At 35.4% G+C, this 24,368-nt stretch overlaps 5 protein-coding genes across 5 annotated transcripts in view; 3 read left to right on the top strand and 2 right to left on the bottom strand.

Moving 5' to 3' along the window:
• The window catches only part of LOC100183856 (ribonucleoside-diphosphate reductase large subunit), a gene marked incomplete in the record, with an annotated part of 5,424 nt that extends 1,640 nt beyond the window's left edge, over window positions 1-3,784 (top strand). The window contains 6 exon segments of the mRNA XM_002126510.5: window positions 993-1,069; window positions 1,299-1,434; window positions 1,900-1,995; window positions 2,466-2,654; window positions 3,044-3,163; window positions 3,581-3,784. Of these exon segments, the coding sequence (XP_002126546.3) occupies window positions 993-1,069; window positions 1,299-1,434; window positions 1,900-1,995; window positions 2,466-2,654; window positions 3,044-3,163; window positions 3,581-3,655 (693 nt within the window).
• Window positions 3,785-4,882: 1,098 nt separating this feature from the next.
• On the top strand, window positions 4,883-10,575 carry LOC113475747 (sortilin-related receptor-like). The gene is made up of 4 exons (XM_026840446.1): window positions 4,883-5,002; window positions 5,447-6,297; window positions 9,631-9,758; window positions 9,958-10,575. The coding sequence occupies exons 1-4, from the start codon at window positions 4,933-4,935 to the stop codon at window positions 10,004-10,006; spliced, it is 1,098 nt and encodes a 365-aa protein (XP_026696247.1). The 5' UTR covers window positions 4,883-4,932; the 3' UTR covers window positions 10,007-10,575.
• Window positions 10,576-10,949: 374 nt separating this feature from the next.
• LOC100179161 (lariat debranching enzyme-like) lies at window positions 10,950-16,536 on the top strand. The gene is made up of 11 exons (XM_002131856.5): window positions 10,950-11,040; window positions 11,404-11,684; window positions 11,964-12,166; window positions 12,292-12,404; window positions 12,782-12,927; window positions 13,367-13,460; window positions 13,660-13,805; window positions 14,224-14,403; window positions 14,875-15,016; window positions 15,344-15,455; window positions 15,746-16,536. Exons 2-11 carry the CDS (start codon window positions 11,409-11,411, stop codon window positions 16,056-16,058), a joined length of 1,725 nt encoding a protein of 574 aa, XP_002131892.1. The 5' UTR covers window positions 10,950-11,040; window positions 11,404-11,408; the 3' UTR covers window positions 16,059-16,536.
• LOC100179157 (coiled-coil domain-containing protein 134) lies at window positions 16,347-18,075 on the bottom strand. The gene is made up of 5 exons (XM_002126569.5): window positions 17,838-18,075; window positions 17,638-17,722; window positions 17,275-17,456; window positions 16,891-16,965; window positions 16,347-16,815 (listed from the first exon to the last, which is right to left on the bottom strand). The coding sequence occupies exons 1-5, from the start codon at window positions 18,048-18,050 to the stop codon at window positions 16,699-16,701; spliced, it is 672 nt and encodes a 223-aa protein (XP_002126605.2). The 5' UTR covers window positions 18,051-18,075; the 3' UTR covers window positions 16,347-16,698.
• Window positions 18,076-22,127: 4,052 nt separating this feature from the next.
• Window positions 22,128-24,087, bottom strand: LOC100176838 (anaphase-promoting complex subunit 10-like). The gene is made up of 5 exons (XM_002131902.4): window positions 23,837-24,087; window positions 23,570-23,660; window positions 23,115-23,235; window positions 22,840-22,944; window positions 22,128-22,470 (listed from the first exon to the last, which is right to left on the bottom strand). Exons 1-5 carry the CDS (start codon window positions 23,976-23,978, stop codon window positions 22,321-22,323), a joined length of 609 nt encoding a protein of 202 aa, XP_002131938.1. The 5' UTR covers window positions 23,979-24,087; the 3' UTR covers window positions 22,128-22,320.
• Window positions 24,088-24,368: the final 281 nt, after the last annotated feature.

The following is a 24,368-nucleotide window of genomic DNA, read 5'->3' as shown; positions in this document are numbered from 1 at the left end:
TTTCGATCTTGTGTTGCTTGGAAGTGGGACATTCTTCCCGATTGTTATATTATGAAACGTCATAATTTTTAGTTATGTTGTTATAGGACAAGTGACGTAACAATTAAATGAAACATGTTCCAATTCCCAGCGAAAGAAAGTAATATTGAATGCAACGCCTGTTTTAGCACTTACTACTGTCTGGGTGCGTGTTTGCGGAAATGGGGTCTGTCATTACAACAAAACAGCCCCCATGGTTGCAGCAGTTTATTTATTTCATTATAAAAAAGTTTAAGAGTTATTAGCTTTTTATTTAAAATCAGATACAGGAACATTGCGCGCTCGTGTAATTTGACACCGGCTGTAATTCCATACGGGCAATTTCACTAACGTTGCGATTCGTTACTTGCGAAAGAGCAAATTCACAACGAACGAAAAATAATTAAAGAGAAAGCTACGCTGGCTGTTCTCGTTATCTCCTCTCAGTAGCTTCACTTTTTTTCATTTTCTGTATTTTTCGCTCTCGCGTGCAACATTATAGCAATAGCATATGAGGCTCGGCGCTCGGCCCAGATTTCAGCCGAGCGCCGAGCGTCAAAAAAGGAGACGCTCGGGCACGAGCTTTTGAGTTCGGGCTCGGCTCGGCACATCCCTAGTAATGTGTGTCACTGTTTATTTCTCCATGTCCAAATTCTAAACTTACTATCACAATAAGTTTGTAAGGCGTAAGGGTTACATGAAACTGTTGCAGTATCACCCTGGGTGTTGTGTTAATGTGCCAATTCTCGCTTAAATCTTAGGTCCCAGTCCTCATTCATGTAGAATAGAATAAATGAAAACATGAAACTGATTTAGGTATTTTTGTAGACTTTTTGATCTTCTGTATAAAGTAAACACAAATTTCTTAACTTCTATCACCCTGCTACCATGCATAATGGCGTTTCATCCGAAACACACTATATTTTCATACCAGATATCCAATAAAAGGTTATTTACAAATTTCTTCTATTTAGATACTTCAGTTTGATATGTGGAACGTGACACCAACTGACTTATGGGATTGGAACAAACTTAAACAAAGAATTGCCAAGTAAGTTTCCCACATGAAAATAATGAAATAAATCTGGTTTTATTTTGTTTGCCACCTTTTATCTAAGATATACACTCTAAAGTTAGTGTGTTTACTCTAAAATTAATTTTAAATGAATGCGTTTTTTTTTGTCACCAAGTATCCCAGAAATATATATACTTTAAAATTATAGTTCCATTTGAAATAAATGTTGTTTAAATATGTTTTTCATTGTCATTATGTATCTCAGATATGGCATCAGGAACAGTCTTCTTATTGCTCCCATGCCAACAGCATCTACCGCTCAAATCCTTGGTAACAATGAATCTATTGAGCCTTATACAAGTAACATATACACGAGAAGGGTTCTGTCGGGAGAGTTCCAGGTAAGAAGCCATGTGTGTTAAATGAATGTAACTTGCTTTATCTTTGCATGGCCAGAAAATGACAGTCGTTATAACACAGGTGTTCTGTTTCATACACCTTGTACCAGCTTACAGATTACCATGTATGTAATTTTATGGGTGATTGATTTTTGTATATCTTGTATGGCTGTTACTTACAGTAAAACTGAGTTTTAGGGAATACTCCATAAGGCTGGTAATGACACTAATATAGTTTCAACGGTTCATCTAATATAGAAAAAACGTAGTGACGTCCTGCCAAATCATAGACAAGACATCGGAAATACACTATATCATTTGAGCTGTTGAAAGATTATTTAGTTTTTTGAAACTCCTCATCCAAAAATTAACAGTTTTCAACTCCTCATCCAAAAATAATAAAAAAAATTATGCAGAGTGTCTTAAACTTTATCAAGTTTCTGTTTCTTCACAAATAATATTTTACAGATTGTGAATCAGCACCTTCTAAAAGATCTGACAGAAATGAATTTGTGGAATGAAGATGTAAAATTACAAATGATTGCCAATAATGGGTCAATACAGGTATATCAGTCTGTTTAATTCATGTGTATTCAATCTTATGTCTATAGAGTGTTAAATTCAGTCTTATGCATTAAAAACTTTCTAATGCTTCATTTATATATATATATATTTTTTTTTTCATTTATAATTTTAAAAAGAGTCAATTGTGTCTGACGTAGTGGCAGAGTGGATAACGCAGCCGCCTCTAACCTAATCCAGAGGTGATGGGTTTAAAGCTCGTCGCTTCTATTATTGTGGGCGCGTGTCTTTAGGCAAGACCTTTAACGGCTGTGGTCACTAATCGGTTGTCCAAATTATCAGTCATCTTTAAAAAAATTAGTAATTCCCCAAAAATAGTTCCCCACAAAAGTTTTCCGGCCACACGAGGATGAAGCAAGTTACATTCATTTATGTATTTATTCAATTGAGTATAGAAACAGATAGCATAAATGACAACTTAACTGGATTCTATGCTTTATTTCAACGTTCAGAACATTCCAAATATCCCTGACGACTTGAAGCAGTTGTATCGTACAGTGTGGGAAATCTCCCAGAAGAATATTGTCAAAATGGCTGCTGATCGTGCTGCTTTTATTGACCAAAGCCAAAGTCTCAACATACATATAGCTGAACCTAATTATGCCAAACTTACGAGCATGCATTTCTTTGGCTGGAAATCTGTAAGCTATGTTTTTAATATTATGGTTTATACTAGAGTTGTAGTTTTTTTATATTCTAATTGCTTTGTTATGTAGAGATTTTTTAGGTATTTATTATTTCAATATTTTTGTAAGCTGCCTTTCTAATATTATGGTTTTTACTAAAGTTGTAGTTTTCTATACTTTTAGTTGCTTTGTTGTATGGATGTTTTAGGCATTTATTTTTAATTATTTTTCAATAGATTACCCATTTTTGCCACGTTTTATTGAACCCTAATCAAATCACATCTGAACCAAGCCAGACTGGCCCGACTAAATTTAAACAGACTGTATGAAGTGCATATTATTTAATAAACATGGTTGACTGTATTACAAACCTAAGATTTCTGAAATACAAAAAATAACTACAGGGTCTAAAGACTGGAATGTATTACTTGCGTACGAAACCTGCCGCTCAAGCTATTCAGTTCACCGTGGATAAAAACAAACTAAAGGACGTGAAATCTGAACAGACGATGACGGAGCAAGAGGTAAGTTTCATGAGAAATATTTCCCTCTATTTGTACTGCTTATATGGCGCTGTAGAACAGTTGGTTAGTGTGCCAGCCTGTAAACAAGAGGTTACAGGTTCAAGACTCGTCAATGCTACCGTTGTGTGCAAAAAAGCAAAACACTCAACACAATTGCTCTAACCCAGTGGTCACTAATAGTTTGTGTAAAATTGTCAGCCATACAGAAAAAAAATTCTTCACAAAGTAACAAACTTAACTCGTTGGCCGGAGGTTTATGTGCACCAGTGGTATAACGACTGTCATTTTCCGGCTACTTGAGGGTAAAGCGAGTTACATCTGATGTACAAACTGTGGCCAGTTGTATGAAAGTGGCAAAGCTGTTATGGATTTTTAAAATATCGATTATGTTTTTATATTCTTTTAATAATATTTTAGAAACGGGAGGAAAACGAAGCAGCTATGTTGTGTTCCCTGCAAAACAAAGAGGCATGCCTGATGTGCAGTGGATAATCTGAATGATGTTGTTCTATATTTGTGATGTTACACACTTTTGAATCTTGATATGTTTATACATCTTGTTTACTGTTGCCGCTTTAGTAACCTTCACATAGTGAAATACACACTTACTACGCTTAAAAAGTTTGCGGTCTGGTAAAAAAGTTGTAAACCAGTATATCTGGCACTTTAGTTTTACATGCTCGTTTTGGTTTGAAGAGGGTTCTGTCTGATTGTTTCTTTCGGGGATGGTATTAATTTGTGGGCGATATTTTTGTGTCGTACATTTTGTCTTTATGTTAGCAAAAAGTAAGTTTTGATCACGTGGGAACCGGAATGAAATTTATTTCGTTTCTTCGGTCACGATAACGAAGAACAAGAGAGTTGACAAAAGCGAAAAGATGGGTAGTAACGGTAAACAATAGTTGTTAAAACACGCTTATTATTAAAAAAAATAATGTTTAAGATAAAAAGCGTGACTGGTACAAAACATTAGGAACCTAACTGTAACTATACAACTTTTTTATTTTTATGCATAATTCTCCTTGGTGTATCGTAATATGTCTGTCCCAGGTGACCACTTTACCCCACCCCGAAGTTAGTAAAGACGTAAGCATGAAGTCCGGCGCCGTAGCACAATTGGTTAGCTCGTATGCCTCGAAGACGTAATGGGTTCTTGGTGCCATCATTGTGGGCGTATGTGTTTCCTTGGGATAAACACTTAACGGCAATTGCTCCAACCCAGTGGTCACTAATGGATTGTCCAAATTATCAGCCATACACACGAAAAAACCCACAACAAAATAGTCATCCACAAAGTAAAACCGGCCACGCGATGATAAAGTAAATGAATGATTGAATGTATGAATGTAACTTACTTTATCCTCGCGTGGCCGGAAAACGACAGTCGTTATCACACGGGTTTAACACCTCGTGCCAGCTTACGAGTTACCACGTATGTTACTTTATGGGTAGTAAGTTACACTACATTACATGAAGTCTAGAAGATGACAGTACAGGCGGTCGAAAACAAAAAAGTAAAGGAACTTTTATGTTAACCAAATCCTGCAGTTTAATGAACAAAATATCGGGAAGTGCGTAACGCAAGTGACGTTTTTATTGCAACTGCTTTCCCGGAATCACCAAAATAGAATAAGACAGTCAACATTTTAGTTAGTACACTGTTGGTGTACTATTGTTAGCCATTATGTACAATATCTATTAAATATTTCTTACAGATTGCGGAAAATGGTGCATTTTTTTGCTTTCTGAATTTTACGTACAATAAGAATATGAAACTAATGATAATAATTTTCATCTGGTTTTTGAACATCTCGTTTATGCAAGCAGTTCTCCTCCCAGGTAAGTTTATGTAAAAAATCATCAGTTTATTTTTTATATTAAAACATGTGTGCTTCCTAAAAATATAACTCAACTCAGATAAATCACAGCGACTGAGTGTACTGCAATCTCATTTTAAAGTATTTCGCTGATAAGTGTTACCTTATTATAGTACAGTAAGAGAATATGATGTCCATATAATAGGGTATAGGGGGAGATAGGACAAATTTTTAACAAATAATATCCAAATATCCCGATCGTGTTTTAAACAATTAACAACGGTCTGTTGGAGTCGTGAGGATGCGGTTTATAATTGTTTGAATATACTGTATTTATTACCGAATTGGACGAGAAAATATAGAATGAAAAGGTGTTCTATCTTCCCCCACCCTACTATATGCTGGGCATCCAGAACTGGGTTCTAGATAAAATCCAGTTCTGGATATAATACAAATTTTTAAACAGGGGAATCGGAGTGCGACTGCCAACGGGAGAAGCAATTTTGCTCTAGAAGCGGAGAGAGAGTACGCGGAATATACACGGATAATCAGAAATGCAACGGCTACAATGACTGTGGAGATTGGAGCGACGAAAAGAACTGCAGTCATGTTTGTGAATTAGCCAACCAAACGCCGTGCAGCTGCCATCTTAACGGATCATGCGACAGAAGTAACCGGATTTACTACTGGCCGTGTTTTAGTGAAAGAAGGAGATGTGATGGGAAAAACCATTGCGGGGATTGGAGTGATGAACAGAATTGCGAATATACTTGTGCAAGTAATGAACGCGAGTGTGACTGTCGTAAAAATGGAGGGACTTGTTCAAAGTTCGGGCGTTATCATAGGCAGTGTTACAAGGATAGGTATACATGCGACGAGGATCGGGACTGTGAAGACTTTTCCGACGAAACTAACTGCACCTGTGGTAGCAGGAGTGTAAAGTGTGGATGTATACTAAACCCTAACAACTGCACATCGAGCCTGGGGTGCGTTGAAATAAAAGACCTCCTCGATGGAACGCAGCATTGTAAAGATTTTTCTGACGAATCGTGTGAAATTATAAAAGTAAATGCAAGAAGAGCCGTTCCTTATTATTATCGAAACTCCATAGAAGCCACAACTACCAACGTTTTTCTGTGCAATGAATCAAGCTATAATTACCTTTTGGAGCTAAACAAAACGCGGCCTAGGGAAAGAGGGTGTAAACATATCGATTTCTATTCACCTCATACTTTAAATGTGACTGAGACCAAATGGATTTGTTCCTATAAATATTATATCAGAAACGGCTTCGTTCAATGTGAAGATAAAGGTTGGGTTATTGGCCCGAATTTGTGCAACGGCTTTTCTGATTGCGCTGACGGCACAGATGAATTGTACGACGTCCCTGGTTTTAAATGCAGGGCAGTAAATGACTATCAACAACACAAACCATCGTGTGTTCTCGCGCAAAAAAATCTTCGTAATAACAATTCGTACTGTGAGGACAAATCAGACATTTGTTACGTCGATGGGAAATTGAAATGTTTCCAGTGCTTGGATAAAAAGTTGTTGTTATCGCCCATGCAAGTTTGTGATGGTGTTGTAGACTGTTATGATGTATCTGACGAATGCTTATGCGAGAACCAAACGCTCTGTGATGAGGTTTTGGGAAAATCGAAAAACATTTGCTCGATCGGGTTTATATTATGTAACGGCGAATGCCTTCCAAGCGAACAGGTTACCTGCAATAAGTCGCTCACTTGTGATGGAGAATCAAATACAAAATACTGTAGCAAGCCGAACGCAGATGACACAGTTGAACGTAATGGTACAGGGTATATTTTCTGTCCGACGGACCGACTCCGTACGATCTACAAAAACGCAACCATGTGCGATGGGATACCTGAATGCTACAATCGTGAAGATGAATGCAACGTAGGCTGTCCAAATCAGACCCATTTTTGCGATTTTGCTATAAGATGTCACCAACGGCAAGCCACTGCGATTTGGGAAAAATACGGCTATCTTTTTCTACACAAAAGGCAATACTGCGACGGTATTCCACTTTCTTATTACAGAATTTGTAGCCTGGGGTTCGACGAGGTAAACTGTCAGGGTCGTTTTTATTGCCACAACAAAACTAAGTTACTGTTTAGCATCGGAAAATCGTTGCTCTGTGATGGTGTGCCAGACTGTACTGATGGTTCGGACGAATTGGAGTCCGTATGTTCCGATTCTCGCTTCTACTGTAAGAGCAAGCAACCACTTTCAATCGCACGTGACCGCGTAGAAAACGGCATCAAAGACTGCAGTGATGGTAGTGATGAATGCCCGCCTGTAAGCTCAAAAAGTCACGTATTTTCATCTCCTTTTGAAATGATCGGAAGTACATGGTTTAGAGTCATTTTCTGGCTGTTGGGTTCTCTAGCGCTGCTTGGAAACATCGTAGTTTTTACAACTTCAGTTTTGGAGCTAATCATCAGCGGAAATACGGACCTGCTTAAGACATCGTTTCTTACGTTTTTAATAAATCTCTCCGTCTCTGATTCTTTAATGGGAATTTATCTCCTGGCAATTTCTGGAGTGGGAGTTCAGTTTTCGGGCAGTTACTGTCACCATGACGCGCAATGGAGAAGCAGCAGTCTTTGTTCTTTCCTGGGGACGCTTGTGGTTATTTCAACCGAAGTATCAGCGCTTATAATGGCGACGATGGCGACGTTTCGACTCTTCTCTGTCTATTTTCCTATTAAGATGAGAAACGTGAAAAACCTCGGCTACATTATCCCATCTATTTGTGCTTGGTTGATTGGCATATTGTTGGCTTGTATTCCATCAATGGGCCAATCAGGCTACTTCGTTAATACGCTGTGGTTCCCAAACTATTTCTTCGCCCAACAGGAGATTTCAAAAAGTAAAGTAGTTTGGCTTGCCAATAGGGCGTCGCAATTTGTGGCGAATGCAACAACACCCAAAGACTGGATACAAGTTAAGCAAACAGTAGCCGAAGTATTCAAGGAGTTAAAAATAAAAGGCGAGTTCGGATACTTCAGCGCTACGAGCGTGTGCATGCCCAAGTTGTTCGTGAAAAGTGGAGACGACGAAGCTTGGGAATACTCAACGTTTCTTATCGTCTTTAACTTTATCCTGTTTATCTATATTGCCCTGGTCTACGCATGCTTGTTTCGTAAAAGTAACAAAATCACAAAGGGAAGCAACAAGAGATCTAAAAAACTGCTACAAACTATTTTCAAGATGATATTGTCCAATTTTTGCTGTTGGATTCCAATTTGCCTGATGGCTTTCATCAGTTTATCTGGTGTACATCTTGACAACATTGTATATGTTGTAAGTGCCGGGATATTACTCCCCATTAACAGTGTGTTAAATCCTATTATATATTCTAAAGTTGCACTTACTACCATTCAAAAGTTACGGGGAAAACAAACATATACTGTAACTACGTAATAACAATTGCACTGTTTTGTAACACGCATATAATTTAAATCTTTTTTTTTCGTTTTTGTAGATTATGTGTTAATTTTCCGCTTCAGCGAAGAAGTGTATTATGTCACACCCCAATAAAATATGGTGACGAAACTCCAGCCCACTGCTATATTGACGGCGTATATGTAAATCTTTGTCCCAAAGCATTAAAACAATACTGCCACTGCCCCGCCATTATACGGGGAAAAATAATTCACACAACCATAAATCTAGCTATCGTCGTATATATGTTTTATTCATTGGCTGTAAATATATCGTGTAAAAGGAGTGTCTACTATTGTTTACATATAAGGAATGTGATATGGTTCATATTTCTTTGCCTTTGCGTAAATTTTCACGTTAGGTCATCGTAAAATGCGGTAGCACAATCAAACTATACGACGAAGCCAATGTCCCTTGTTTACCGCGCGACCGCTCGATCTGTAACTTCGACTCATGTTTCACAGAATTTTGAGGATTGGTAAGCAAAAACAAAACAGAAAAGGGCAATTACGAAACACATTGCAAATCGTTTTACAAAATCTTCTTGGGAAATTTTCTTTAATTTAAGTTTAACTTATATACTCCCTCGAATTATTTTTTAGGATATTTTCACGGAAGTTAATGTCACTCATGTTAATATAGCCTACACTTATTATCTTTCAGGCACTAAATAGCCTAATCGTTAGAATATTAAGTTCACTATTACCGATGAAGTAAATATTATGCTTACGTGAAGCAAACAGAAAATCATGTATGTTTGCTATAATTACACAACTTTATTTCATAATCAAATTGGGTAGATGAGTAACCATCAGCGTTTGGTTGCAAATGTTTGGCAGAGCTGTTAAACTATTCGGAAAATGGAGATCGAAGTAGTGTTTTACCGATTTACTGTCACTTTTCCTGATGATTGTTTCGTGGAAGTAACACCTCGACAATTTGTATGGTTCCGTAGTCTAAGCACAGTATACTATGGTCTAAGTGAGTTAGATATATCGATGGCAAGAAATAGGAGAGTGGATGAAGAGCTAACGAAGTCAATTGTCAGTAAAGGTCGGGTCGCAGCAGCGCTGTGTTGTATCATGTATGACATATATATGTGATGGCGCTGACCAGGAACTACAAGTACCTCGACTCACATATACAGTTCAGTTTAATTTGAGATCAAGGAAAGTATGTCAGGAAGAGATGGAAAGCGATAGAGCTAGCGGCAAACTGCAGCAAGATATACAAGTGAAGTTCCGCAAGATTGCTGGATTTTGCCCCGAGCTCCTCCAGTTAAGAAACGCGAAAATTACTCTAAAAATAGAGTGAGTACATTTTGAAAACCCGTTTTATTAATTTATTCCTTATGCATGGAACATAAATTCGTTGGAAAACGGTACGGTCTTGCACAATAGAATTGTACAATGAGAAAGTTTAGGCCCAATACAATGTATATACCCCATTCCAAACTTAATCTATTGTGGCCTACTAAAACTTATATGTAATGTTCAGTTTTATAAACAGAGAAAGGAATGGCTACGATCCTGATGAAAACGAACAGAAAAAAAGTTAAAAAGAAAACGGATGGATTTTTAGTGAGAAATCCAAAACAGAGTGACCAGGCTTCAGCGAGCAATACAGGTGTTTTACGTGAATGGTTTAAATGTTTTATTTGGCATTAAGTTCGTAGTTGTTGTTATAGAGTGTAGATCTGTATGATTAGCCTACATAATTTTTTTACAGCAAGTGACCTAACAGTGAGCGAACAGGTCAAGTCGATGCATTTGTATGACGTCAAAATGTTTACTAAAGGTGAAAAATGTTACATTTTGACTGTAAATTAATTTTGTTTACTTTATAGTCATATTACGGAAAAAACACGGGTTATATACGATTTAAATCTAAACTTACTTTTTATCTCAAATAAAATTATCGCTAAAACTTGGTGTGATATATACAGACGACGCTCCGACGTTTTTAAAATAATCTGTGCTGTAAGAACCACCGATAGAGTTATATAAATCATAGTGTATAAAGTCGCCTAATTAACAAGTAATTATTTATTACATTGCCCGCGAGCAACTTAAACTTCAGCGTGTCAGAAGTCCCTTAGTAACTTAGTAATTGGGACTTTTTGGCTTTAGACAAAATTTTTCTGATAACTGATAATATAACCGTTTTTTAAACATTATGTTTAGTTAAACCGTATCTGATTAATATTACCTGGTAGCATCACTAATTACTGCATAATTAAGCTTTGTCCCAATTTACAAAACAAACGTTTTTATGCGACGACAAGGTTAACTAGTGTACGTTTACAAGTCAACACATGGTGTATTTACACATGTTGTTTACCAATCACTCAATCCTCGTTTATAAATGTATTCTATCTACTGCTACACGGTTACAAACGGCGACCAAACGCCCCTTTGTTAGTTAGTTCTGGTTGTTTGTTTTTGATCGAGCTTAGTCGATCCCGCTGTAGTAAAATAATTAATTACTAAAATAATCCAATTATTATAATACGTGCTTACTCATTATAGCTATGATCTCTTGTTCTGTTAACATAATATCGTATTGTAAATCGGTAAGCAGCAAGCAACGAATGTAAGTACAAGTAACCTTTCATATTAATCAATTGTGTTTAAAATTCTCCAAAGAATTAGTTGCATTATTGTAACTACTGAATAATATTACGAATTATGCCTATATACAAATCTGAGTATCTGTATGTGGCAATACATAAATGATAGGCTATATATAGGAGTCTCAAGTCATGGCTGTATTTATGAGTTGTAGTTACTGGCATTGGTGAAAAATCCTCCGGTACATGGCAGAATAGGATGGTGGGAAGTGTTGGTGGTTAGGGGGTTAGTGGTTATAGGGGTTAGTAGTTATCAAATAAGATGGGGGAAAGATTCTTCACTAGCCTACTAACTGACTGCTATATATTAATCCATCATTTTTTAGATAAAATGCACATTGCTGTTGAAGGCTGCTGCCATGGAGAGCTCAATAAAATATACGAGACTCTTCAATTCATTGAGAAAAAGGAAGAAATTAAAATCAGCCTCGTGTTATGTTGTGGTGACTTCCAAGCAGTTAGAAATGAAGCAGATTTAAATTGTATGTCGTGCCCCGATAAGCATAAGTCTATGCAGGATTTCTGGGAGTATTACTCTGGCAAGAAGGTTGCACCTTACCTTACCATATTCATAGGCGGGAATCACGAAGCATCAAACTATTTGCAGGTAATTCTTGTTGTATTTGTTTTACTAAGTTAGCAGCATTTTTGCAATAAAAGGTGGTGCATTTTCGTATTAAAAGGTTTTGCATTATTTTCGTAGTTTTTTCTGGTGTAAATAAGTTCAGTTACCCATATAATAACGGTGTAATTACTTCTTTATGAATGGCATAATATTATTTAAATGTGTTGCATTTTTTGGCATTTTTTATTTGCATCAAGAATTACATTTTAGCTCGTATAAAACAGTGTACTTACTTCTTTCTGAATGAGTGATATTATTTAGGAATTGCCATTTGGTGGATGGGTTGCTCCGAATATTTATTTCCTTGGTTATGCTGGTGTGGTGAGCTACAAAGGAATCAGAATAGGTGGCCTAACTGGGATTTTTAAGCAGCATGATTATTCTAAAGGCCACCATGAAATCCCACCTTATAACCAAAGCACAAAACGGAGTGTTTATCATATAAGAAATATTGAAGTTTTCAGGTGATAACAGAATTTGAAATGTTGTTTGTTTTAACTTTTTTGCTTTTAAACAGCCTTAAAGATATAAGACTACAAGGTTTATTAATTTATTATTGTACTCTGTTCAAAATAATGTGTTTTTTCAGGCTAAAACAGCTGAAGAAAGACATGGACATCATGATGTCACATGACTGGCCCAACGGTGTAGTTGAACATGGAGACAAGGAAGAATTATTGAGAAAAAAAACATTCTTTAGAAGTAAGCATAAGCATATCAGCTTGCAGAATATTTTTTTGTTTTGTTGATTTTCTTCTTTTGCTTTGAACTTTATTTTTTTGCACAATACTTCTTGTTTAGTTTTTAACTGTATTTTTTTGTACAATACTTTCTGTGTTGTTACTGATTATCTGATTAACAAAAAATGGTTTAGGTCTATAGGAAATCACACAGAGCTAATAAGTACATACAATACAGGTCCCGTTAAAAGTTGCTTCTGTTATTCCTTATTCATTATAACAGTAACACATTGTTCCTGCAAGTTTTTGTTTCCTGGCCTAGCCATAAAATATATAGGCTAATATTACTTAAAATAATGATAGATTGAACGTAACAAATTCTTTTATATTTTTCCACAGAGGATGTAGAAAACAACCAGCTAGGTAGTTTACCGGCATGGCAACTACTGACAGCAATAAGACCTCACTATTGGTTCTCAGGCCACCTTCATGTCAAGTTTGCTGCAATAATTGACCATGAAGTGAATGAATCAACTCCTACTAAAGTAAATAGTAATATACTCAACATATTTGCCCGTTCCTGTATGGTCTGTTCTCTTCATGTGTCTGCATAATCGTCGCAAAAAATATGAGCTAAACTGCAGCATTTGTTTGATCTGCAGTTTTAAAATTTGTATGTTGCTTTTAAATGTTTGTTGTTTCCGCCACCATAGCAAAGTTGTTGAAAACTATTGTGTTATATATGCGTGTTTAAAGACAGAAAGGTTAAGTAATTTTACTAACCATGTGGTCACAAATGATTTACCCAAATTGTTAACCAGACGAAAAGCTAAGAAAACATTAACCAGTAAGGAATTTGTAAGTGGATATAAAGTGTATATAAAAAGAACACCCATGTTATATCCCCCTGAATTTTCCCATCATAAGGATAAATAGGTAGCATTTAACCGTTTATTTAAACTAATTAATTGGTTGTTGATACAGAATAACCAAACTAAGTTTCTTGCACTTGACAAGTGTTTACCTCATCGTGACTTTCTTCAAGTTATCGACATACCTTGCCAAGAAAACCTTTCAGGTATTTCTAATTTTAAATTGTTTTTTAAAAAATTGTTTACAAAAAAATGAAAAAGAAAAAATGTGTATTTCAAAGAGAAAAAAATTGTAAAATTGTAAAAATCTTGTATATATATATATATATATATATATATATTTTAAAATATATAAAATTTTGTTCATTAATTGTTAATTTAAAAACATTCCACCTGTTTTTCCAGATGAACTTTATTATGATGCAGAGTGGCTCGCAGTTCTCAAGGAGACAAATCATCTAACATCCGTCTCTCCATCCTCCTTCATTCTTCCTACTCCCGGTCTTCATGAGAAATCAGATTTTTCAGTTGATGAAGAAAAAATTGAAGAGGTTGGTTCATTTTTTTTATTTTTAAAAACAAAATTGGTTTAATCAAAAAAATGACAAAAACATTATACTCTTCTCTCTTGTGACAACAAATTGAATGATATCGGGTACATTCATTGCAAAAGTTTTCAAGTTTTCTCAATAATCTGCCATATATATCTATGATGGGACAATGGTTCCCTTATGTTGAGAGTGTGGCACTTGTCGTTATGAATAATGGTTTACGAAACTACATTTCTAGCGTTTTGTTTTCTTAACCAAGATACTTAATGGTCATTGCTACAACTAATAGAATGTCCAAAATACCAGCAATAAAACACTCTCAAATAAGTGGTAGCTTGCAATTAGGAAGATGTATGCTTGGCCATGCAAGGTTATTAGGTGACATTTCTTCTACTTAAATTTTACATGCATTAAACAGGTGATAAAACAACTGGATGGGGATTTAAAAATCCCTCGCAACTTCAAACCAGACTCCTCCTGTTTTTACGATCCACAAAATCACCGTCGACACAGTGTCGTCCAACACAGAATTAACAACCAAACCACTCAAATGTGTCTGAAACTTGGTATTACAGATCCCATCATTATGATTATGGAGGTAATTGACATTTGTTTTAACAAGTTACATAACATATCGGCATAAAAAAATGGCATTATAAAACTTTATTTAATTTAGCTAATAACTCATTATAGACTTTATTTTACACTTTAATATGAAAATGTTATTTATTTAATTTTGACATTGTATCGTTTTAGGGTGTAACGGTCACGCCTTTTATCCAAAACATTATTTCTTTCTTTTTTATCAATAAACGTGTCTTTTACTACCCGTCTTTTTGCTTTTTGTCAACTCTCTTGTTCTTTGTTATCGTGACCGAAGAGATGAAATAAATTTCCTTCATTCATTCATTCACATTCTTGAATTAAAATGGTAACCTAAATCTTGGGTACAGATTTTTAAGAACGTTTAACATGTTTGGATTTAAAATAATAGTCTTGCTTTTTATAATGTAGGTATTTTTTATTCTGTGTTTAGTATGTGTATTTAAACATCTGTTTTCAAACTCAGTCAAAACGTGAAAGTATGAACCGGAATTCACTTTTAAATGATTCTTCATGGATAAGTGGGGACGATGGACATAGTACCGTGATAAGCAACGTGTCAATCAACCCCGATGAAATTGACCTTGGAGACTCAGATACTGAAGAAGGTTAGTAGTATGGAAGTATTTTGTTTGTTTTTTTAAGAGATTTTTTAAGATATGTGTTTAAATATCGTCATTATTTTTAGTGGTATTAGGTAATGTTTCCATAATTATATAAAATAAAAGTTTTGAGGAAGTCAATTTCATATAAATTCTCGCAAGGTATTTGCAAAAGCACCTAGAATTTCTATATTAGTTTGGTTTCTGGAAATAATGCTTGCTTACTTATGTTGCCTTTGGGCGACTGGTAGGACTATGCTACAAAAAATGCTAAAATTACTCCAAAAATACAACAACAAAAACATGAAGTTACTCCATTCAATCTTTGTGCAGTTACTGATGTGAAGTTAGCAGAAGAATCCCCACAAGATGAAGGAGCAACTACGACTGATGATGCAGGAGCAACATCTCTCTCCTCTATGTCGGAGGAAGAAGTGGAAACAGGGTTCGTACTTCATGCCAGGGTTTTTCGAGAGATTTTTTGTATTACAGATAGTGTTGCTTTTTTATATATATTTTTTAGGCATTTTATTTAATTTTTTCACTGCCCAGAATAGGAATTTAACAAAAGTATCTCCATGTTGCTTTTTATATATTTTTCCAGTTTTTTGTTAAAAAATATATTCTTACTGCCTAGAATTAAACAAAAAATCCTTATGTTGCTTTTTTATATTTTTTCCACCTTTTTGTTTATAGTAATTTTTTTTACTAAAATTTAACAAAACTGTTCCAAAGTGAAACAAAGCAAGACGCTCCCTTCAAAACTCCGATCCGGTTAGCTGCCCGCTTCTCGATGAACCTCCCATCCCCCGTCAACGATCCTCTCTCATCCACTCCCCTCCGGACTTCAAACACAACATCCTCAGAGACAGAAATGCCATTTTCCCCTGTCTCTTCCTCTGATTCAGACATTGGCAACAACCATGTTTGTCCCAAACGACAGAGCGACACAGACTCAGAAGTATCTGACTCTCAAACTAATCCAGCTCCCCCTAAGTTTAAACGACGAAATTTTGCTTGTTACTCGCAAAGTGAAGATGACACTTGAAGTTTTCAAGTTACAACAACAGCGCTGTTTTGTTATTATTTCAATCCTGCAAATCCATTGCAATGAATTTCGAATAGAGATGCTTTTTTTCTTAATGTAAGAAACATTTTAAGCCATCTTATTTTAAAGGCTGAACAAAATTTGTTTTCGAAAATGAATTTGACACCACTGTGGGTTATTTGTCAAACAACTGCTCAAATTATTCTTTGCCGTATAATTTAAATGAAAATGCTGTATAAATAGAAACAAACATAAAATAAACCAAAAGGGTCCAGTTACAAGAAGTAGTGCACGGCACAAATCACAGTTTTACACGATATTATGGAATTTAGTATCGATTGAACAATGGTTGTGCTTAGCCTAAATTACAGATCAACGGTACACATACCGTTGTACAGATATACCACCTTTTAATATTTACTAGAGATGACAATGATTGACACTTAAGTGGGCAAGATAATAAGCACCTACCTAGCATTTGTACTGCCCTATTTTTGTTTTTATTTGTGTGCAAATTTCAAAACACTAGAAAGAAACCTTGTAAACACACTCAAAAGATTTCTCTTTTACATTAACATGGCAACATCTTGATTCCGAAATATATTAAAAAATTGCACTTTAATAAAATAAGAAACAAATGTTACAACTCCGATTTGTTTGTTAAACGCGGTCCGGTACGTTTCTTCAATTTTTGCTTCTTTTTTTCTCTTTTTTCTTCCCTGTAAATTTGCTCTCTTTCTTCTGCAGTAAGTGGCCTCTGAACAACAAGATTTTTTTTAGTTGATGTTTAAGGGTAAACACCTAAATAACACATTCAGATATTTGTATCTACCCCTTGCTTTGATTCCTGCAGAAATGGGTTTATGTAGAGTGGATCCTTTTCACCAATGCCAAGCTCTTGTTGCAGCTGCAAGTAAAAGTCACAGTTAGATGGTAAAAAATTGGACTAGCCGGTGAATGACTTTATAATGGTGTAATATTTTATTAATGTAAGCGCAATAAGGAGAGTTAAGGTTGTTATTAGATTTGCCCACTTTTGTTACTGGTTCAGAGTTCAGATACTTATAGATAGACTAACAAAAAAATGCAACTGTGTGTGTACACACAGTTGAGGTATTGCGTTTTCAGTAACGTAATTCTGTTTAAAGACGGCAGGACATCCGTTACTGTCGATCTCTAAACTAAAATTTAAAGTCTTAAAATTCAGCCCACTGACCGAGTGTAAAATAAGCTGGTGATCCCCATCATACACCCCTGTGGCACTGCATGTAGTTATTGCTGGAGCCATCACCCTCAACCATGACATTTTGTTCTGTTCAAAAAAGTAATGTCCAAGCTTGGGAAACCTCACTATCAGGTCAGTGAAAAGTGCTGTGTTTTCAAGGATAAGAGAGAGTGCTGAAAAATGAATTTACGATTATTTTATTATATTTCACGAATATTATACAAGTGTTCTTTCATGATTATTGTGCTTTTGTGATTATTCATAGTTTTATATTCTACACGTTTTAGTTTGTGCTAAAATAAAGAATTTATGATTTTATATTTTACAAATTTTAGTGTCTGGTTTTAATTAAACCTTCTTTTGCAGAAGTGTCCGTGGGAAAGGTCCTTCCAGGTGTGTAGTTCTCTGATTTCAAAACTTGTTGAGATTCTTGGATGGTCTGAAAAGTATGTAAAACAATACATTAAACCGTTGTTTAATTTTTCTTCTAAAAGAAAACTTCATTTTAAAGTACATGCAACATGTTTGTGTTTAGTTCTATTAACAAATTTTACCTTCACAATGGTTTCCATTGACATTTGTATAAACGCTGCATGTTTTTCGATGTCATCCATCAAAAGAAGCTTCTGCACAATTGCAATATGTTCCTTTCTTTTTACTCTAAACAATTTGCGATATAATCTTAGCTCAGAGTTGTCTTCGTTCTCCCCGTGGCAGTACAAAGCTAACACTAAAGTACAAACGGCCAGCAAAACCCTACTACCCATATTGTGTTCCTAAATCAAAACAAATATATATAATGATGAAAACTGGAACAATTAAAAAACGTTTGTTTTAAATGATTTATGCATTGAAAACTAAAGGTGCGAAAAATATCCAATTACAGAATTGTTGAAACATTGTTTTAAATTGCTTACTCAGTCAGCTACATTTTTTTAAAAAAAAATTCCTAAATTTCACAAAACATTTTTCAGATAAATTGTTTGTTGAAATATATTAACACAATAATAAAAAAAACAGTAAGTTCATTATTGAACCTGTTACTGAATTTATAAGAAACAACTTTAGTATTTGTTACTAATTCTCAGTCGAACTTCTCTATTTTAAATTGCATTCTATACATTAAACCTAATACATAGTTGGTCATTGCAGGAGCGTGTTGATATGGTAACCCACTGTAATATTTCTCCAAACACAAATCAATAATATCAGCGCCATTATCGTTTTGCATTATTTTTTGCCAGTTGACAAAATTGAAAAATACATTAATTGTTTGGTTTGGATCCTTAAAGTATATAGTTTGGAGTTCAGTTATTGTCTTGTCAACCTTTTTCAGGTCACACAGATTGTTTACTTCTGCATACGCAAGTTCCACGACTTTCATTTTCAACGCAACGGGAAGTTTTGAAAATACAGCTTTAATAGTCGGAGTAAATTCTTCGACTCTCAAACCAAACTTTAAATAATGAAGTAATATATTATTATCTGACACTTCAGCAGCCTTCGTGAGCAATCTTTCAAAAACTTCAACATCTTTTGCCTCATTAACCAACAAAGCAATTGAAACTTCAGATAGTTTTTTCAAGTCTTTATACTTGGCATCATGGTAAGCAAGACTTGCTGTCAGCATTTGATTCCAGTTTGCGTTGATTTGAGAATGGTTCATCAAATCCTGCAGAACCTCTGGCTTTCTTGATGCAACTGCAGATTTTGCCATGTATAGCATCGCCTGCTTCCAAACTTTATAGTTCTGGTTAGTTTGTGGGCTGAACGTGTTCTTAAGGTACTTGGCAGCATCCATATGTTTCCCACTGTTGATCAGCTGCTGTATACGGGACATGATAACGTCAAAACGCAGCTCTGGTTTAAACTGAGGATAAATAGTTGACAAAGCACTTGTGGCTTCTTGAAAGTCTGTGGGGTTTAGTTTCTTTAAAAAAGAGCCCAAAATAACTCCTGGAATAAATGAATTAGATTCAATTACTGTTTGAACTTGTTGAACCACACTCTGAACATTCATATCCTTGTTAAGAACCATCTTTGCCAGGTCATTCAGAGCCTCATCCAGGAAGATGATGCCAGGAGGGGTTTTACCAAGCAAATCACATTTTTCAAATAGCAACACAGAACACTTCATTTTCAGCGAATCTTGTGCATTTTGTTGTTGCAACAGTGAACTTGTAGCACTTTCTATCCATTCAAAATCATCCGACCTGCAAAGTTGGTTGTAGTGAAACCAACTCATTACAGCGCTGTTGTCTTTAAGACTCTCCAACACCGCTTGTGTCGTTTTCTTGAGTGAGTTCTTTTGACCTGCAAGATTCATATGTCGACTAAGAAGCTGATTTGAACAGGAAAAATTGTATTTTTCGAGGAACCGCTTGGCCTTTAAAGTTTCACCAGCATGAATATAGGAAAAATAGATCAACCACACAGCATTTTTTGTTGTTATAGTTTTGGCAAGATGGTCCAGAAGTATTGTCTCCACTTCTTCGGTTAAGGATTGCGCAATTGGCTTTGGCAGCACATCAATATCGAAATTAATGTTTTGTTCGTGTTGTCTTAAAAATGCATTTACATTTTCAACATTTCCGGTCAATACATGATGCCAGAACACTGCATTGATTATCATCTCGGGCAATTGCCTTCCCTCAAATGCAGCGATGATCTGGCTCACTTCATCTGTCGGTAGATGATTCATTGCATCAAAAATAACTTGCAAAGTTAATTTTTCTGAAAGGTTGTGAAGGTGTACTGTATGGAGAATTTTGTTGGTTAAACCTTTCCTAACTAGCAAGTACAGAAAACGTGGATGACTTTTGTAAAACTTAGGAAACTTAAAATCAGGAGGATCACTGAAAAATGGACATAAAAAGTGAGACTCCCTTTGCAGATATTTTTTGGCTTCTTCTTCTGTAATAACAACTCCATTGCCTTCTTCCCCTAATCGTTGCAATATCGACACCATTTTGTTGATGGTTGGAGTAGTTAAGAGATTCGCGTTGCACTTCCACATAAAGAATCTCTTCAAATCATCTTGGGTTATTACTTCATCATTGATAGCTTGGGACAATTTCCCCATTGCAACATCCAATTCTGTTGCTTCGTAAAAATAATCTTGTAATATGTCATTACATAGTTTTTTACATCTGATAAATCTGCTTGATGGGGCGTTTTTGTCTGAAACTTCGTTTGGTTTTAAGTGAATTCCATTTGCATTTAAAAACCCCACTATCCTGGCATGAGCGCTTGTTCCTTTCACTTGTTTCAAGGCAGGCTGCAACAGGCTTGGTACAAAGTCAATATTTCGTTCTTTCATTTGAGACATGAACTCTGCTGCATTCTCGTACTGTTCATTCTCCAGTAGTATACATAGATAGGTCATTTCCAGCTCAGATTCGCTCTCAGGAATTCGTGATTTGAGAAACGCCAACTGTTTCCAAACCTCTTCTGTGTCATTGAAGCTAAATCGTGACAGATAACTCCGACAAAGCAACGCTGAATTTTCAACTGTGAAATCCTCATAGCAGTTTTCCAACATTTGTCTCAAATATTTTACGTCGTCCTCTGGTGTTAGTTTTGCAGCATAACGGATGATATGATCCGGCTTAAACTGTTTGCATAAACCTATTACAGTTGGAATCATGTCACGTTGGTTTGTGTTGGCTAGTTCATTAATAATTTTAACACAGGGAGAACTGAATTCTGGCAATTGTGAAATATATTTGTGAAGCACTTCTTCAAGCAAATGTGTGTTTCCACTTCTAATAAGGCCAAAGCAAAGCAATGTAACAATGGACCAGGTTGATTTTAAATTAGTTTTACTACTATCAATCGTAGTTTGAACCATGTTTATTGCTTGTGAAGGGTCACCTAGCATACAGTGTGCATATGCCAAATTACCGAAAATGGTATGGTGAATTACAAATGACTTTGACATCATGTACTTAAAAACATGTTCTGCTTCCTTTAATTTGTTTGACATGCAGTATATTTTTAAGATTGTTTCAAAAGTATTTGAGTTTGGTAAGACATTATTCGCAGCCATTTGTTTTAGAAATTGCTCTGGGGAGAATTGATGATTGTTTTCAAGATAAACCCGAAGTAGCGCGTTGTACACCTCCACCCCTTTTTCAGGAGCTGAATCAAAAAGTGATTGCGCCAGTTTTGTTTTATTCTGCGGATCACCGATCAATGTGTCTCCGCATGCCGAAACTAGAAGGGCAAAGTGATCTGCTGTTGTTAATTTCTGTTTCCTAAATGAGATCACATATTTGTTTAGTTGCTCTGTTTTTAAATATCCGTTCTGAGTTTTGATCCTTTTCATGTCGAACTTTGCCCATAACCAAGCTTTGCAGTCTGGTCTTTTAGCAGTTACCCAAAGTCTTGGACCTTGTTCTGTAGCTTCATTTTGTTGTACGTTTGTTACGTTAGCTGAGCCATAGCATCTTCTTAAGCAAGTCAACCCAGGCCTAATAATGTTTAAATTAGCAGAAATGGACCGACAGCTCAACATGCTACTTGCTCTGGAAGTAGGAAATATGCCATAAAATTATTACCGAAAAAGTTAAACCTGCGTTACTAAGACCATTGTTGCCCCACCCCGCAAGGATAAATAAGTGACTTTTAAACAACTGCCAGTATACTACAAACTTATTGAAATGCGTGGCTGTTCTATCCAAACAAAATCAACAAAAAACAACTTGTCCGAATTATATTTAATTCTACTCACTATAGCATATTTGAATTCAAACAATTCGCAACACATGTGAATGACGAGTGTAATCAACCGTAACGAGAACTTTGCCTTATGAAGTCGGGGTAGAAAAAAATTAAGCGTGGCGTAAACTTATAAAGTTTTTATTTTTGCAAGATTAGGAACAATAACATCTTTGCTAACACTCATTATTATACGTTTTTTGTAGAATTTTATTACAATTTTTACAAAATATCTCCAATTACTGTGCTCTTGAACAGAAACTGGTCGATACACTTTCTCATGAACAATAGGATAAACAGTCGTTAATAAACAATATATCATCGAATTGTGCTAAACATTGCAGCCTCCACACTGCTGAACATGGGTAAACGACAACCAGAGATCATATAGTCTATCGAAGTTGTGTCTTTAGTAGATGCAAAAACTTTAATTTGCCGCATATGTGTATCTCTTCCATTTTGATGATTCTAGCAAAAAAATGACTTAATAAAAAAGTTCAATAATATTAAATGCATAGTTCGTCACTTTTTTAATGGTACAGCTGTAACAGCTTAAAATAATATATAATTATGTCTGAATAAACAATTTCTTGTAAGGGTTGGCTGCCCAATGGCATTTGGTATAATATTCTCATTCTATTTCACATGCCCTGTATCACTAACAAACTACCATATACGTAACTCTGAAGGTGAATAAATTTTTGCGTGATCATCTTAAAATCAATTTTTTGCTTATGAGAAATAAAAAAATATATGTTAATGATCTATACAGTCCAATATACACAGTTGATCAAACAAATAAAGTTGCAGGTCTTTTTCCCCACTATCCTGATGTACCTGTAAAACAGATATTTGCGCCATGAATGTACGAATAGGTTTATCACCAACTTGATTTGGTAATTTAATCCAGACCCATCCTGATGGTTCGTTCACTTCTACTTGCTGTAATTTACAAATAAACAAAAAGTAAAACAGGAGCAATCTACACAGAACACCCACAAACAGCACCAATGTTTTTTTCGTTGATAAGAAGTTTTTAGGGCTAGCCGTAGTGATACCCATAATAATCTACAATATTTTTCAGTTTCTTTTTTTAAAGTTCTATTGTTTACCTCCACTTCACTGAGGTCATTAAAATCATTTCCCACACTGACTGAGAGTCTGCTTGGAGTGTAACTTTCATCTGCTTTATAATCAGTGTACACTCCAACACTATGTATGGTGGTTTTTTGCCTGTTTGGGAAATTTTAAGTTAAAGCACTACGTAAGTGGAAGCTACAACAATTACAAAATTAAAAAATTGGGAAATTTGTTTCTTGTGCTGTAGTTGTTTTAATAGACACCCTACGATCCATATAAAAATCTACAAATTTGATATCAGTCCTTAAAATTAACCTTAAAAGTGGAGCTTTGTTCCAAGGTGCTCACTATAGAAAGAACAGCCCAAAAAGCTGATTAATTAGGAAACTTTTGCTTCAACCTGCCCTTAATTTTTTAGGGCTAAAATACATATTATTAAATTTAGGCAGACAAGTACGTATCAAATTAGAATGTCATACACTCATACTTGAATTGAACGTTCACCATATGCGGTTGTGTTCCATCTGATTGCCAGTAAGTCTCAAGGCTGTTGTCCCGTAGTGAATTTACTCCATAACCTACAATCAAAGAAATGGGTGATTTAATGTTAAAACTGTTTAAACAAAAGATCTGCCACAATAATTTAAACTATAACACAAAAAGCAAATAAAAGTTAATTATAGATACTGGTTATTCATAGGTTTACAAATTGCGGAAAACATATTCAGTCACAAGTCGAGTTTTGTTTCCCCACCTTGCTTACATGAGGAAACCGACCAAACAGCTTGGTGGCCGATTTCTCTTAAACTTTCTTTCTCTAAAAGTTCGCGGATATCGCTTAAAATGACGTAATTCGCCACTTCTGTTGCATCAGCTGATGAAACATCGTCTGCCATTGTACACGCTTGTTTTCTTAATACAGTATATAAATCTCAGGTTTATTCAACCACCCACAGAATCCAAATCTTAAACAACTAGATATTATTAAACAGAATTATTCATGGGTATTTCCCCACTACGAAAGTTGCAATCGGGAAGTTCTTGGATACTTTTTGGGGACCTCCTTGATTTTAATTACTATTGGTCCAACTCAAATCGGCAATGACAAACCACTTTTAAAATATAATTTGAGTTATTAGTTGAATACTTTTACAACCTTTTTCGGTTATTTAATCTGCATTTATTTCAAAATATTTTATTTTTTTAAATTAAAATATCCTTACGGTCGGATTCACACGAAAACGTTTGAAAGGGAAGTTCAAAGAGTTCAGAGATGAGTTACAAAA

This window comes from Ciona intestinalis, chromosome 2 (genome assembly GCF_000224145.3).
Source record: "Ciona intestinalis chromosome 2, KH, whole genome shotgun sequence".
Taxonomy (NCBI): domain Eukaryota; kingdom Metazoa; phylum Chordata; class Ascidiacea; order Phlebobranchia; family Cionidae; genus Ciona; species Ciona intestinalis.
Note: the sequence above shows the minus strand (reverse complement) of the source record. Positions and strands in the feature narration are given on the sequence as shown.

What these genes read in the sequence shown, in the direction of transcription:
- LOC100176838 (XM_002131902.4), bottom strand. Translation starts at nt 23,978, where the DNA reads ATGGCAGACGATGTTTCATCAGCTGATGCAACAGAAGTGGCGAATTAC. An exon ending in GGTTTCCTCATGTAAGCAAG is followed by an intron (nt 23,661 to 23,836) that starts GTGGGGAAACAA and finishes CTTTGATTGTAG; the next exon opens with GTTATGGAGTAAATTCACTA. An exon ending in CGCAAATATCTGTTTTACAG is followed by an intron (nt 22,471 to 22,839) that starts GTACATCAGGAT and finishes TTTTTTTGCTAG; the next exon opens with AATCATCAAAATGGAAGAGA.
- LOC100179161 (XM_002131856.5), top strand. Translation starts at nt 11,409, where the DNA reads ATGCACATTGCTGTTGAAGGCTGCTGCCATGGAGAGCTCAATAAAATA. An exon ending in AAGCATCAAACTATTTGCAG is followed by an intron (nt 11,685 to 11,963) that starts GTAATTCTTGTT and finishes GATATTATTTAG; the next exon opens with GAATTGCCATTTGGTGGATG. An exon ending in GAGGAAGAAGTGGAAACAGG is followed by an intron (nt 15,456 to 15,745) that starts GTTCGTACTTCA and finishes ACTGTTCCAAAG; the next exon opens with TGAAACAAAGCAAGACGCTC.
- LOC100179157 (XM_002126569.5), bottom strand. Translation starts at nt 18,050, where the DNA reads ATGGGTAGTAGGGTTTTGCTGGCCGTTTGTACTTTAGTGTTAGCTTTG. An exon ending in GGACACTTCTGCAAAAGAAG is followed by an intron (nt 17,457 to 17,637) that starts GTTTAATTAAAA and finishes TTCATTTTTCAG; the next exon opens with CACTCTCTCTTATCCTTGAA. An exon ending in TGCAGGAATCAAAGCAAGGG is followed by an intron (nt 16,816 to 16,890) that starts GTAGATACAAAT and finishes CTTGTTGTTCAG; the next exon opens with AGGCCACTTACTGCAGAAGA.
- LOC113475747 (XM_026840446.1), top strand. Translation starts at nt 4,933, where the DNA reads ATGAAACTAATGATAATAATTTTCATCTGGTTTTTGAACATCTCGTTT. An exon ending in AATGTGAAGATAAAGGTTGG is followed by an intron (nt 6,298 to 9,630) that starts GTTATTGGCCCG and finishes AAAGTATGTCAG; the next exon opens with GAAGAGATGGAAAGCGATAG. An exon ending in AAAATTACTCTAAAAATAGA is followed by an intron (nt 9,759 to 9,957) that starts GTGAGTACATTT and finishes TTTTATAAACAG; the next exon opens with AGAAAGGAATGGCTACGATC.